Here is a 16,468-nt window from a genome sequence, read left to right as displayed (position 1 = left end):
CCTTCACCACCATAAAGCTGTTATTTACCTAATTAAATAGTGCAAGGGGTTTTGAAGAATAGGTCTTAAAAATACATGCATGTTACAAATAACTGATCTGAAGTTAAGTACACAACACAGGTCTGCAGGTCTCATTTGCGGGTACTAGTTTTACCCAGCTCTTCGGTTAGATGGGTTTCACGTGGTGTATACATACATGTATGTGTTTTCCATATGCAGAAAAAGATAAGTTAACATGCCTAAACATTTCTTTTGTGATTAGTAGCTGAAGGAATTCATTATTGTGCTTTAATTGGATTATCATTATGATGTTGACCAATATAGGTGAGCATAATACATGTAGTAGCTATTCCAGTTAACGCCATCTTAATCTTAAAATAGTAACAACCGGAAGGCACCTGGTAGCCATATTTGCATGCTATAGTGTACGGAGATTGGATCATATAGATAGATCGAGGTAAGTTTCACTTGATGGACTCTTATGTTGATGACAGTGGTGTGTAAGCTGTGTTGGTGTTTGGGTTTACTATGTGCTTTGCCAAGAACCCTTTAAAACCTGTTAATTTTCTTTAAATAAAATAAAACCAATATAAGTATATCCGCAGGAAAGGTCAATACATTTGTATATTTTGTGATTTCTTGACTTAGATAAGAAGTAGCATCCATTTAAACATGCTAAATAATTTTTCAAATGCTATTGATGGTTATTGAAATTGAAATTCTTTTCTGTAACGTTGCACGTTTTTGCACGATTTTTTTGAAACTAAGTAAATAGGTCAACACAGTAATTTGGTCTCAATCTAATTACCTGCCCTTGATATAGTCCATTTCTTTTTATACTTCAGATATTCTTTCAAACATAATGTCATTAAGAAAGCAGATTGACAACGATATTCTCATTAAAAAAAATTATTAATTTATTTGTATCATTTTAGGACTTCAGAGAGTAAATAGTGACACAGTGCTTGAATTTTTTCATAGAAGGTAAATACATATATATATATATTACATATGCATAACCAATTTATGCCTGATATTTTCATTTCATCATTTTCTTCATTTTCATATTATTTTATTTGGTTTGTTTTCTTTATTTTTTTCTTTTTAGTATATTTCTTTGTCTTGTACATTTTGTTTACTTTATGTTTGTGTGTCTGTCTTCATTTTTTGTTTGGTATTTCACTTTGCACAGCATTTATGGTAAAAATTCAGATAACACTCACCGTTTTGCACATAATCATGGTACTTACGTACTTAAATGTTAGTGAAATATATTTGAAGCACAAAGACCGTGCTAACTTCATGAAATTTCTACATAATGAAGTGTGCGAGAGATTAAAAATTGATTATTCGAAGGTGAACCGAGTAAGTTTATTATATAAAGTGAAGCGAATTCAGAAAGAAATAGAAAAACTTAAGAAATACACAAACAAAGAGAAGTTGAACAAGTATGTGAACAATATATTTGAGTTACCCAATATGAAAAAAACCTCAAGTGATGGAAGTGGATGTGAACAAAAACAGTCGAATTCATCCATGGAGAGAGAAGAGAATTTCAAGGAAGATACATGTAATACAAGGCTGCAGGAGATAATATCTGAGCAGAGCATTGTGATTACTCATTTGAGGAGGGAAAATGCAGGTCTCAAAGACAGAATAAGGTCTTTTAATGTAAAAAATACAAACAGAAAAATAAAAAAACAAACAGAAAAAATAAAAAAATTAGAAAATGTCATAAAAAAAATGAAGAAAAAAGAAAATGTTCAAAAAAATGACAAAAGTGTACAGTGTAATAGCATAAAAAATGTGATTGCTCAGTTAAAAACTGAAATTGATTATTTGCTGTCTCAGAAAGAAAATGAAAATGTTGATGATTTTGTACATGTAAAAAAAAATGTTGATTTTAGGGAGAGTGGGAAAGGGAAGCCATATAATTTTAAATTAAGAAACTTATACTACAATTTTAGAAGCAGAAACATAGGTTTGGTTCATATTGGACCAATAATTCAATGTGTTTTAGATTTATTTGATATCAATGTTGAAAATCTTCCCTCCAAAAGTACAGCAGCAATTTTTACAAGTGAAATGGGTGTTGTGTCCAGAAATCAAATTAATGAAGAAATGAAAAATCATTGTAACATAACAATGCATAGAGACGCTACTACAAAAAAGGGAAAACATTTTTATGGAGTTCAATTTAATACTGGTGAGAAAGTTTTGTCTGCAGGTGTGAGAGAGGTGTGTGATGGAAAGGGTGAGACTTATGTCGATGTACATGTAACGAGAAAAATTTTATGTGATATATCGCAGAAAGAGGGTGAGAGTGAGAATATTTTAAATAACGTTTCATGTTTTATGACTGACAGGTGTGCGACTGAGCAGAAAGTTAATGATATTTTAGCTAGAGACATTGATCATGCTGTACATTCTTTTAAATGTTCTGTTCACCCCCTTTTACAGTTTTCTGATGTATGCATTGAAGAGATTTTTAATATTGAGCAAGAGTTGTGTTTTAAATTTCCTGGCTATACCCATTCTTTAAGAGAGCCTTTTATTTTGTTTCTTTTAAAATCTGTGTCAAAATTATTTTACAAAGATGGGACAGGTGACCCAAATATTTTACAGGTTTACATGAAAAACCATGGTGTGGAAAATATTCCCATTGTAAATATTAGAGGTAACCGTTTTAATGTTTTATTTTATAATGCTGCTGGTACTTTTTTTATGCATAAACATATATTGCAGTATTTTTATTCTTTGAAAAGTTCTTACAATTTTATTCAGAATTTTATTGTTTTATGCTTGCAAAACAAAACATTTTTAACTCTACTGAGAGCTCTGGGTATTATTTGTAAAATTATTACTGAACCATATTTTGTTAAAGCTACAGAAGTTGGAAACATTTTACTTATGGGCAGTGTATTCCAGAGACTTTTATATGTTTTAGATTTATTGGTAGAAAACCCTATTTTAGCATTGAATAACGAAGTTTCACTTTTTTATGGTCCTTGTTTTTATGATGGTGTCTTTGATTTTTTACTTAAAACTTCGCTTAACAACGATCTTACTTGTGTTTTTATAAAATGTTTATGTTCTGTTTTAAAAAGCAAAGTTTCAAAATTGTTTTATGAATTTTTAAAAGGAGGGAAATATTTTAATGTTCATCAAGGTGATTTACCTGAATGTAACTCATGTTCAACTAATAATATCTGTTTAGAAAGACTTATGGGTCAATTGGATTTTAAACTTAAAGCAGCTTCTACCTCAACTGTCAACAGCATAGAAAGCTGTATTTTATATTCCAACAACAGAACAGAAAATTGGCTTAAAGATAAAGATCCGAAAGAGCAGCAAGAAATTATAGACAGTGCAAGATCACAAAATCGAGTTTTTATGAAAAAGGACAGAGAGAGACAAGAGGAACTTTTTATTAAACAAACGAAGATTTTAGAACAAAAAGAGAATGAAGCAAAGAGAAAGAAGGAGAGAAAAGTTAATCAAATAGACAAGGCAATAGAGGACATGAGAACAGTAGGATTGTGGGAGAGTGAAGAAAAGATCAAGGAGGAGGCGGAAAAATTGAGAACCAAAAAGGAGAAAATGGAAAGCCTAAAAAAACAAATAAACATATACAAAAAAGTGTTCGAGATTGACAAAAATTTTAAAGAACTTTTACAATTCTCATCAAAAGGCAAAATATATGACATAAGCAAATTACAACAAAATCTTACAAAACTAATAATGTTAAGAAGAAATACACCGAAATACAAAGCAAGTGATTTAGTGGGCAAAGCCATCATACATACATGGACACTGGAGAATGGAGAAAATAAAGAGTATGAAGGAGAGATAAGAGGATTCGAAGATGGTGTTTTCAAAGTAATTGAATATCAGATACGTCAAGTATTTCATCCTAACAATGAGGAGTTTACACTGTTTCACATATATAATCAATGCATTAAACTTATATGCATGGCACTTAATAACATTATGAATTTTGTAAAACATCCTTGAAATAAATATACAAGGGGCCCAAAGGGCCTTTTAAATGGTAACTTTATAATAAAACAACACTGTAAAGGGTCTAAAAATTATCAGATATTCCCTATTAGAAGAAAGCATCAAGATTTTTATTTTTTTTTTTACAAATATTGTGAATTGTTTGCCATATATGTAATGAATCTCTTCTCAGTCTGTTTCTCCTGAAAAATTTAATTTAAACTTTGTCCACAATTACATACTCTAACAGGCTTAGTTTTTAACTTTTTAGCTTATTTTTTAATCATATCTCCCAAATTTGAGGAAAATGTTCATGATTTTCAAAAAGAGGGGTGGTGGTGTGCAAAAAACAAAATAAAATCACCTCCCACTCTCTGTAATAATTAATATTTTGATATATTATTACACATGTATAATTTTATACATCTATTTGAAAAGACATCAGTAAACGTTTTATTCTTCATCATGATGCATTCACTACTCATCAGCATTGGTTGTATGTTTATGTCTTAATTGTGCATGTTTTTAAATGTTATTTGTTCATATTAATGTTTTTGGTGTAAGGTGTATTGCCTAAATGTTCAGTTAAATTCATTTTGATATAAATGTACAGTACTTCACATATGTAATTATGAACGAATTAGCCACATGCCTTAATTAATTGCAAATATTATGTGCAAGTAATAGGAATAGAAAAAATTTTGGAACAAGAAATGATATTTTAGGCTGTGTACTTGAACTATAAAACATTTTCCTGATAAGGACAGGATTATAATTCTATAAATTATATTTCAGGTTGTGTACTGGGATGATAAAGAGAAGAAGGAAGGCAATGAGTTTGAACTAACAGAGAGAGAGATTAATATTGACATACAAGAAGGAAATCTTTTTATAAAAGGTATATTATTTTTGGCATTCACTGCTTTTTGGTACATAAATTTATTTACAGTATTTGTTTTCTCTTTTATATAAAGGTAATATGTTTATTTATCTCTTATTTATTTTATTTCAGATACAACCAACCTGGATCACTGTTATTCAACATTTTGAAAAAGACTATAAGTACAGACGGTAAGAGTTATCTTTCATTTTATTCATTTTCTTGGTTGGGAGAAAGTTAGAGTTATTGCCCTTTGGTACAATAGTCTTTACTCTGCTATTAGTGATTATAGCAAGTTAATTATTCATAACCAAGGAACCAATGAAATGTGTTTTATATATAGCCATGTTTTGAAGGTCAAGACCTATTGGTATTATTTTCAAATCTGAGTTCTCATTTTCTAATTTTAGGTGGAATAGCTACATGTAGTAGCACACTATAATGAGACGCCAGCGTACATAAGTATTACTTTCACTTTCTAAATAAGTGATCTCTCTTGGCAGCATACTGTATCATCATCTTTTAATATTCAAATAAGCTTATCATCGTTACCTATGCTATCGCATTTGTAAAGTTTCTGTCATTTTAATTGCAAAAGTTATTTTTTCATTTGTCAGACTTACACTATTGAGTTGACCCCATATTGACCCTGTATAAACAATTTCGAAGGAGTCTTTCTTTCTTAATGTATGATAATGCATCAAATACAATGTAGGCCATGACCCTATGGGACTGTTCTGACCCCATGGAACAGAAAAATACAAAAGATCTTCTAATGTCATTATGATGCATCAAATGGTGCAAAGTACATGACCCCAAGGTGTTGTCTTTAACCCCCCCCCCCCCCCTTTATGAAATAGGAAATGATGATACACTGTATATTTGGTTTACTTCGGAGATCCTCATACCTAAACCATATAATTCATTCTTGCTCTTTGTGCCATTGCGCATCAAACTGTATATAGGTTAAGCCCTTTGGAGACACCCTGACATTCTAGAACTAGAAATAATGAAGTATTTTATCTTATTCATATGTAGTGTTTGATCCATGTTGGTAATTCCTAGCCTAATGATGTCACTGCTTTGTTTAGGAGAATTTACAATTGCCCATAATAATAATGCACATAACATTTTGTTTATAAATCTTAAAAACTGAATTAAGCAATTTCCAAAATGTTAATGTGCATTAGGAGAGAAAAGCAATCAATAAATGATTTAAAATTTGTTACTGAACACATGTAAGAATAAAAGAAGAATGAATCTTTAGAACCAGGTTTGATTGGGGGAATGGATGTGGAGTATAAACAATTATAATTTAAATCATTTATTATTATTAACTTTAACGTGTCAATGATTATTAGTTATATTGATCCCAAGGTAGAAATATGACTTCTGATCATATCTCAATAGATCATTTGTCAATTGTGCAAGGTGTAATGTAATTTAAAAAAAACAAACATTTTTTACCAGTTTATAATACTTTTTAGACCCAAAATTATATTTTGATTTTAATAGATCCTTCGACAATTAAGGGGGGGCGACAGTTTATATTTGATTTTATTTGGGGGTGGAGTTCCAGGTCATATATTTGACAATTTTTAATGTACTTTAAAACAAGACTAAGCCACACTACAGTCATTAACATGAATAGTATAGAAGAAAACACAAACATGTATATCTACGTAGGAAGTATTACAAATCATAGATGATAGATCTATATCTGGGTTCTTAAATTGAATCATATATCATGTACATATATTATTGTTTCTTTGTGCAAGGCATTTCAGATGGTATAAAGATTATGAACCCGAGTGCTCTTCCTGAAATTATCAAATAACACAAAAACCATTGAGATTCCCACCTTAATCCAAAGATATTATTCCTGCTTTGGTCATTGCATATCAGATCATTATGTCATGTAAGTCATGACCCTAAGGGGTCATTGTCAATTATCTTTAAATTATTGATGTTTGATGATCCTATCTCTATTTAATATTTATTATTAAGTATCCCGAATGAAATTTGGAGACTTATTGTTTTTGAACGGTGTTTATTACATTGTACATTATTATTCTTTTTCTTTCTCTACTTTCCCTCTCTGAACTGTACAAAACTCTGGGATACGATAGGCCTGCATATCTAGTTGTGCAACCTGATTTGATTTTTTCTCATATTGGGTTAGACAACCACTTTTCGGTGGGGGGGGGGGGGGGGGTCAAAAGGGTGTGGGGTCTAATATTGAACCCTATAGGAAGAATTGTACACTCTATTGTAAATGGTAACTTGAAAACGGACAAAGATAACAAGAGGCCCAATTGGCCACATCGCTCACCTGAGCAACACTGGCTTTACATTGGCGTTCAAAGGATATTGTGCCATGTGGCCCCTCGGTAGATTAACCAAAAATGAATATCCGATTTGTCACCTATTTTTGCATATACTTAATCTTTGACATATTTACCTTCATGGAATACCATTTTTACCATTTTAAATAAGATCATATGCAATATAAATAACTAAATTTTCAGTTGGTGTTCACGGTTAACTTCAAGTTCCCCCTTTTTTTTTTATCCCCCATCACTTTATAAAACGATTAAAATACATGAGAGCATAAAGGTACATTTTCTCCCTCCACTACTTGCTACTTATTGTATTTAAAAAAATTATATACGTGAAAGAAGATAAGTGTACCTCAATGCACCAGAATGAATGCGCTCAATTCCAGAAATTAAAAACATTGAACAATTTATTTAATTGGCCTTCTCCATTATAGACGATTGTCATTTACCAGGCATGAATTCATTTCGTATGACCTTTCATATCCTTACTTACTTGATAGAAAAAAATAAACTTAACTGAAAATGTTGTCACATAATTTAAAGAGTTATAATTCAAATTAATGTATTAGCAGGCATGTCGCTCTCTTGTACCAAGGCCCATCCATTATTCTCATCTTTATTAAAAACAACAAATGTGTACAAACAAAGATGATTTTCCATTGCAATAATTTTTTAAGAACACCGATAATGATTTTATCCTCATAATAATAATGTGTCCGGCCTATGGAAACTGTTTAAAAGGCATTGTTTTCATTTACTTGTGTTCAAAAAACTATCAAAAATTTGTGTAGATTTTATGCAGTTCATCGTTGAAGAAGGGGCACAAGAAAGTAATTTCAGCATATCATCCTTTTAGCAAGACATTTCTATTGATCAACCAAAATTTCAGTGTCAATCGTAGAATCATAAGCAAGATACATAGCTTGGTTTGAGTCATGTTTTTGTTCACATGAGTTTATTAAATTCAACTTAAGAAGCTTAAACTTGGCATTTCCTATTCAGCATAACTGCATTTAAAATATAAACAAACTAAAGGATGACCTCACCTTTGTGTACAAACATATAGTAGCATTGTGCGCAAAGCTCTGTATCTTGCTTATAACTCAAAGCTTGACTCTCAGGTTAGTAAAATTATAGGAATTTGTAAACAATTAAACCAAGAGAAAACTGCACTAAAACAAAGAGAAAACTCAATTTATTTTTCATCATATATATACTTTAATTATATATTTCTAGCAGCGAGAATACTCTCCGTTTAGATTGAAATTGCTAAACACCTTAATAGAACATGTTGCATTAATCAACTATTACGTAGAGATAATACCGAATTACACGCACCACCATAATTTGACCCCCCATCGTGGCCCCACCCTACCCCCGGGATCATGGTTTTAACAGATTTGAATCTACACTACCCGAGGATGCTTCCAAACAAGTTACAGCTTTTCTGGCCTACTGGTTTTTGTTCAGAAGATTTTTCTCTATGTATTCCTATGTAAAAATGTCGACCCCCCATTGTGGCCCCACCTTACCCCCGGGGATCGTGATTTAAAAAAAATTATGAATCTACACTACCTGAAGATGCTTTCACACAAGCTACAGCTTTTCTGGCTAACTGGTTTTTGAAAAGAAGATTTTAAGGATTTTTCTCTATACATTTGATCCCCAATTGGGACCCCACCGTACCCCCGGGGATCATGGTTTTGACAAGCTTGACAATCTACACTACTTGAGGATGCATCCACACAAGTTACAGCTTTTTTGGCCGATTGATTTTTGAGAAGAATATTTTTAAAGATATTTCTCTGTATATTTCACCTCAGGTGAGCTAACAATTATTTATGTCTCTGCTACATGTACACGCACTTATTATTTCCGTCAGCAAAATTAATCTCCGTTAAGACTGAATAGTCGAGAAAATACTTACAACTAGCCTAAAACACATTGGAGTAATCAACTATTACGCAAAAACCATACCGTATTACCATTAGAATTTGTATTTTAGTTCTTAAAGTACCGTACCTGTTAATGTATCTAATTGTCCGCAAGTAACAGTCAGCTGTCTTACTTTCCGATGTCTATATTTGATTAGTACGTAAAAATTATAAAATACAGGCGATAGTTGCCCTAAGTTACAAACCGTAATTCATGAAAACGAAACGAAAATCAAAACAACTAAAACCATTGTCAAAGGTGAAAATGTCAACGCGTTGGAATATTTAATCTCAATTTACTTCACAAAATCGGCATTATTGTATCTTGCACGCTTCAAATATTCCTTTCGCACGCAAACTGTTCCATAACAACCAAATTCATCTTTGTCAGATTGACCCATTTCTTATACGTTCAAAATGGCCCCTTCTTTGTTTCAAAGAGGGTTTTCAGATATGGAATACCGAACCCGAAGTTAAACTGATTGACCCCCATTCTCTCTGTCTTATTATCATTTCCGTAAATTACTCAAATTTGAAACAGAATTAGCCCTTAATTTTTGCAATTTGTATTTTCCTTCCCATAAGGATAATTTATGCTAAACTACGTTGATTTTGAGTCAGTAGATCTTGAGAAGAAGATTTTTAAAAATGCAACCCCCCCCTTTTTCTACAGTTTCAAGGTTTTCTCAGCTTTGAATACAGATAGGTCTTTCATGTCTGCAATTTATATTTGCCTTACCATAAGGATGCTTTGTGCCAAATTTGGTTGAAATTGGATAAGCAGTTTTAGAGAAAAAGTTTAAAATGTAAAAAGTTTACAGGCGGACAGACGGACGGACACACGGACAGACAGACGACGGACAAAATGTGATCAGAATAGCTCACTTGAGCATTCAGCTTAGGTGAGCTAATAATATAGGGTTTTCATAACCATATATTGACTGTTACTGGCAATGTATAGGTTTTTTTTTTTTAGATCTGACCCCTGGGGTCATCCCCACCACCCCCAGGAATTGGAAATTCCATTTTATCTCAGAAACTGTTATAATCATGGCCCCTAAACCATATATATATTCTTGTTTCTGATGTCAAGTGGCATCAAATGTTATGCAGGTCATGGACCCTGTGGATGGTCCTGATCCCCCTCGAACAGCACATTCCTTATATCATTCAAAACAATTGAGATCCCCACCGTTAATCCATATATATTCTTGTTCCTTGTGTCAAGGGGAATCAATTGGTATACATGTAGGTCATGGGCTCCGAGGGTGGTCGTGACCCCCCTCGAACAGGAAGTGCACAAATATCTCGAAAACGGTTGAGATCCCCATCCCTTAACTATATATATTCTTCATCCTTAAAGGGCATCAAAAAGGTCATGTGCCCCGGGGTTAAATTTGACTTCTGAATGCTTTAATGCACATCTATAGAACAGTCCCTATCATATCCCAAGATATGATGTGTCTATCCATTAAATCATAAGAGGAGTTCTGGGATCTATGTTTATTTTGGAGTGATAAACGTCAATTTTCTGCTACTGTTTGACTCCCTGGGAAAAAATTTAAATTTTTAAAACCTTACTGCACATATATGGTACAGTCCATATCATATCCCAAGATATGATGTGTCTATCCATTAAATCAAAAGAGGAGTTCTTGGATCTATGATTTTTTGGAGTGATAAACGTCAATTTTCTGCATCTATTTGACTCTCCCTTTTAATTTTAATTTTCAAAACCTTATTGCACATCTATAGGACAGCCCCAATTATATCCCAAGAGATGACGTTGCTACTCCAAAAGTTGTAAGAGGAGTTCTGGCAAAAAACATCATTTTTTGTTGTCCACTGATCCTTTTCATAAAAAAAAATTCTGGAACCTGATCACACTTCAGAATAACACCCCCAATCATATTCTAAAAGATCATTTGGATACTGCAAAAATGTTGACGTTTTTGAAACCTTTTTTTGGTTAAAAAAACGTCATTATTCAGCCATTAAATGACCCCCTGGACAAATTTGAAATTTCCGAAACCTTATTGCGCATCTATAGGATACCCTAAAACATATTCAAAGAGATGATTTGTCTACTTTTGAAAATGTAGGAAGAGTTCAAGGAAGAAGGTTTTTTGTGAAAAATGTCATTTTTTACTAATTATTTGACCCCCAGGACTACCAGAGAATTTTTTAAACCATTTTACAAAACAACATGACACCCCAAATCAAACTCAAAGAGTTCAGTTTGCTGGTTTATAAGATGTAAGAGCAGTTTGAGAAAGTAAAACGTGACAGACGGATGGATGGACGGAACAGGGTAACAACAATATAACCGAACTTTCTTTAGAAAGTGCGGGTATAATAATCAATTACTTCTATTGAAACAAAAGTATTTTAAACATAAAAAAGACCTCAAGGTTGTTTTAATTGAAACCTTTAAAAATGGCAACGTGCAGAGAGAAAGAGAGAGAGAGAGAGAGACAGAGAGAGACAGAGAGGGTGTATGTGTGTGTTCAATTACATCACCGCTATTCTTATTTTAGACCACTATTTCCAATATCAGTTCCGCACTCCATGCATATTTATGAATCTTATCTTCAATCAATGGCAAACAAGTCTAAATTCTAGATATTTGTAGAGAAAATAACAAATTATTTTTATTGTAACGTAGTTTAAAACTAATATTACATTAAATTTCAGTTGGAATTTGACCAAACTATACAACAAATACCTTAAAATAAAATTGAATGAGAAATAAACGTATCAATAGTGACCAAAAAAGAACCCAAATACGGCGTCATCCTTTATTTTACCCTCTTTTTCGGCAATCTTTGGTTATTGTTACACACCCATTTCCTTTAATAATCGGCTAGTATGACGTAGAATTCGTATTCGTCGGTCAACTCCTAAGTCAGAGTGTGAAGTCAAATAATTAAGTCGACGTCAACTTGGTATACAAACAACCGGCGCAAAATATTGATAGGAAAGTGTATAAGAAACGTATATCGACACAAAGCGATTTGCTGACAATAATCAATTATCACAGGATACTTTTTATTCATTCTTTGATATGAAAGTATATGAGATGAAAATAATGACATAGCATTTTTATATCGCATCCAAAATTAGCCCCGGCTCTCGGGCTGATATACAGCAACCTTGAGCCAATATAGGATGCGATATAGAAAAGGTCAAGTAAAAATCTATACATATCAAATCAATTAGATTAGATTCTACATGTTGTTTTGTATGCAAATTATGCATACAAGAAAAAGACAACGCCTTTTTAAACACTAAAAACAGCTGTCGAACTGTTCAGATTTAAAAATCTGAAAAATCATTGGTGTCCTCTCTACAACCACTTGTTGAGAGAAAATTTGATTTTTACACATTAATGTAGAAACTGTGCCTCAATATAGGGTACCCTATTTTTATCAGTCAGCATGGGATATATATTTTAGGACAAGAAAATTCCAGGCTATACTTAGAACTCCCGTGTCTGTGGAGGCACATTGGCGTTATATTTTCATCGGTAAAAATAAATGTCAATTCGAAACAATTTGGACTGAATTTGCTAATATAGGATGCGATATAGAAAAGGTCAAGTAAAAATCTAAAAACAGCTGTCGAACTGTTCAGATTTAAAAATCTGTCTGTGGAGGCACATTGGCGTTATATTTTCATCGGTAAAAATAATTGAATTTGACAGACATGTTATGCTCATTATATATATATATATATATATATATATATATATATATATATATATATATTTAAGGAATGAATTCAATATTTTTTAGTTTTATACGATATAAAATGGTTTGCGGCAGTTTACGCTTTATAAACCGCGAAGCGGTTTATAAAAAAGCGTAAACTGTTCCAAACCATTTTATATCGTATTAAACTAATAAATATTGAATTCATTTCTTATAATTTAATTTTTTTGCTATCAATTGTTGATAAAAACAGTCATTTGATCTATAAAATGACATCAATTTGTACAAAATTCAAACCTAACGTCATGCGGATTGATACGTTTTTGACGTTAGTCTTTCTATGACTTAGGCAACATTCTTTATACGATATAAAATAATTTCTTTAACCAATCAGAAAGCGTGCTACAACCAAAATTAAATTATATTCTTTTTAGGAGTAGGATTGGAGTCAAAAATATTAATTTATTGCCCTGTAGAAGAAATATACATGGTTGTAGAGTGGACACTAATGACTTCCTTCCTAATCACACTCGGCAAGGAAGAGGAACGTTCGTGACAATATTTACTTTCCTGGGGAGCAGCATTCAAAGCTTCGTTCTGTTCCACAACACCCAACGGAACAGTACTCGTAGTAGAACAAGGAACTATTGCTGGTGTAGTACGTTTTACATGTGAGTGCAAGCACACCTGTAGTAAAAAAAAAAAATTCTGTGAAGAATACAAGTCTTTTTACGCGATAAAGAATCAACTTTATTTTTAAAAGTGTCTGTATCTTTATAAGTTAATTCCTTTTAAGAGCCATGCATTGAAATTATTTTGTGGTAAGGGTCGTCAAATCTTGTTAGTCATTCCTATTATTATATTACATAAATTTAAAACCTGCTGGAAAAGAATATATATATATATATATATATATATATATATATATATATATATATATATATATATATATATATATATATATATATATATATATATATATAAATATATAAGATTCCAAAGTCCGATGGTCACGCCAAACTCCGACAGTCTACGCCAAACTCCGATGGGTTGTTGGAGATAGGGACGCCAAAGCGCGATGGTTACGTTAAGGTCCGACGGTCTGTCTCCTACAGACACGTTACGCCAAAGTCCGACAGTCGAACACGCCAAAGTCCGATGTTGCGCCGTTTGTTTACGCGCCATGCTACTCCGATGTTGCGAGGAAAAAATTTTACGTCTCTGGCGTCACGTCACGAGAACGTTATTGGTAACGTCGATAATAACAATTTAAATCCAAGAATCCTAAGATGGATGCGGAAGGCCTTCATGATGAGGGATATTTTGTTTAGAAAATTAGGAAAAAGCGAGAGACGAATATATATATATATATATATATATATATATATATATATATATATATATATATATATATATATATATATGCGCGGATCTAGAGGGGGGGTCGGGGGGGTCCCGACCCCCCCTGGAAAATGAAAATTTATTAAATTTACATAGTAAAATTATCGCGAAAATATGCCTCGGACCCCCCCTGGCAAACACAATTATCCTTCGGACCCCCCCTGGAAAAATTTTCTGGATCCGCGCATGACTATATATATATATATATATATATATATATATATATATATATATATATATATATATATATATATATATATATCTTATAAAAATCCTTTATAGAATTATCATGGTATTACTTGTAGATTTGTCTTTACTACAGAATAGTTCATAGTTAACATTTTTGAGTTGCTAATGTGTGATTTGTCGACATCAAAGCGTCCTAATAATACTACTTTAAATCAAACGTAACATAGGTTAAGGAGGTTGGCACCTGGAAAACTAGTAATGTTAATCATCCAAAAAGCATTTTGAATATAAAGATGGGGACCTAAAATGCTCATTAAGATCTTCCGTTTACAACGGAAGACCTTGTTGTTTTCGTACTTTTTCTTTTAAAGGTCTTCCGTTTAAAACGGAAGACCTTCCGTTTCCAACGGAAGGCCTTATTGTTTTCGTACTGTTTCTTATTATTAAGGTCTTCCGTTTCTAACGGAAGACCTTATTGTTTTCGTACTGTTTCTTACTAAGGTCTTCCGTTTCCAACTTTTTGAAATTTTGAAATCGTCATTTCCGGTACCAAGTTACGGCCGATTTTCTATTTTTTTATGACCTATTTTGTGCAGAGCTCATCTCAGAAACTGTTAGAGATATAAATACGAAACTTTCAGGATAGGTAGTCTATAGTTTGTAGTTGTGCACTATTACAGTACCGATCAGACCCAACCCCGGGTTTACTTGGGGTTTACTCTGGGTTTACCTTTTGAAAATTTGGGTCCACTCGGGGTTCACTTTGGGTTTACTCGGGTTTTACTTTGGGTTTACTCTGAAATTGCTTTTGAGGTTAACTCTATGCACTGAAGTGTGAAGCAGACTAGTATTTAATCTTACCATCCTACTGTCTGTAATTCCTACCCTTTGTATATACCGAATACACAGTTAGCGTCTGCTTTCATGGGTATACTTCTGACTGGGTTTACTCTCTGTGTCCACTCTGGGTTTACTTTGGGTTTACTCTGGGTTTACTCTGAGTCCACTCTAGTAAACCCAAAGTAAATCCAGAGTAAACCCAGAAAGTAAACCCAGGGTTTAATTTGGGTTTACATTCTGTTAGGTTGTGTCTGATCGGTACTGTATGTTGTTTTATACCAGAGGCGCCATTTCTTGGAGCTCGCCTAGGCACGAAATTCGGTAAGAATTTTCATTCAAAATTTTCATACCTATTAATCTGTATCTTTTTTATCAGTTGATAATTTGTTAGAACATATAAAACCAAAAATGGCAGAAAATCAAAAGTTCTTTCCAAAAAAATCAAGAAAAGGGGATGGCCCCTTTTTTTAGGGGCCAAGACACTCGTAAAATTAATTACCAATAACTTTAAATTGATAAAGATTTTGCAAAGCATTATAAAAGCAAAGTTGTTGATCGTAACAATATCTTTCATGTAAAAACATTGCCACGCCCAGTTATTACGTAATAAGGGATTTTGAGGGGCCAAAGTACTTAAACTTTGACGCAATATATCCAAAGAAGGAGACATATTTTGTTAGGCAATGTAGAAGAGAAAATGGGTGCATTGATGATTCTGATCGATTTCACTAATCAAAACACCAATGGGTGTCCCTATTAAGAATCTAAAGGGCTGGCACCTAAAATATTCAATCATTTGTATCTCAAAAATGAACAAAAATTTTAGATAGGTGTAAGAACAAAAAAAGTTAGTATTCCTATTGCATTATAGAAGCAGAGTTGTAGATCCTAACAATATTTATCAGAATAAATCATTGCCACGCCCACTTATTACGTAACTAGGGATTGAAGGGGGGGGGGCAAAGTACTTTAACTTTGACGCAATATATCTAAAGAAGGAGACATATTTCGTTAGGCAATGTAGAAGAGAAAATGTTTGCATTGATGATTCTATTCGATTTCACTAATCAAAACACCATTGTCTGTCCCAATAAAGGCTCTAGTCCCCCCCCCCCCCCCACAAAATTTGTGCACGCGATTTCTCGAAAACTATTCGACCTATTTCAGCCATTTTTT

General features: G+C 32.7%; 2 protein-coding genes across 4 annotated transcripts in view; one reads left to right on the top strand and one right to left on the bottom strand.

Moving 5' to 3' along the window:
* The window catches only part of LOC117690406 (uncharacterized), a 33,066-nt gene that overhangs the window by 5,469 nt on the left and 11,129 nt on the right, over nucleotides 1-16,468 (bottom strand). Inside the window, exon 2 of the mRNA XM_066069304.1 lies at nucleotides 13,429-13,549. Within this exon, the coding sequence (XP_065925376.1) occupies nucleotides 13,429-13,549 (121 nt within the window). The remainder of the gene's footprint in view (nucleotides 1-13,428; nucleotides 13,550-16,468) is intronic.
* On the top strand, nucleotides 54-5,311 carry LOC117690081 (golgin subfamily A member 6-like protein 26). Of its 3 annotated transcripts, XR_004602197.2 has the most exons (5): nucleotides 54-457; nucleotides 936-984; nucleotides 4,795-4,897; nucleotides 5,012-5,070; nucleotides 5,290-5,311. XR_004602197.2 is itself a non-coding variant. In XM_066069303.1 (4 exons), exons 1-3 carry the CDS (start codon nucleotides 3,226-3,228, stop codon nucleotides 5,047-5,049), a joined length of 795 nt encoding a protein of 264 aa, XP_065925375.1. In that variant the 5' UTR covers nucleotides 3,050-3,225; the 3' UTR covers nucleotides 5,050-5,070; nucleotides 5,290-5,311. The 3 variants fall into 3 exon arrangements, 1 of the variants encoding a protein (XP_065925375.1); XR_004602198.2 differs by lacking the exon at nucleotides 936-984 and having other exon boundaries at nucleotides 60-457; XM_066069303.1 differs by lacking the exons at nucleotides 54-457; nucleotides 936-984 and adding an exon at nucleotides 3,050-3,879.

The sequence above is a fragment of the Magallana gigas genome, chromosome 8 (genome assembly GCF_963853765.1).
Source record: "Magallana gigas chromosome 8, xbMagGiga1.1, whole genome shotgun sequence".
In the NCBI taxonomy this organism is placed as follows: Eukaryota; Metazoa; Mollusca; class Bivalvia; order Ostreida; family Ostreidae; genus Magallana; species Magallana gigas.
This window is presented reverse-complemented; position numbering and strand designations above follow the sequence as displayed.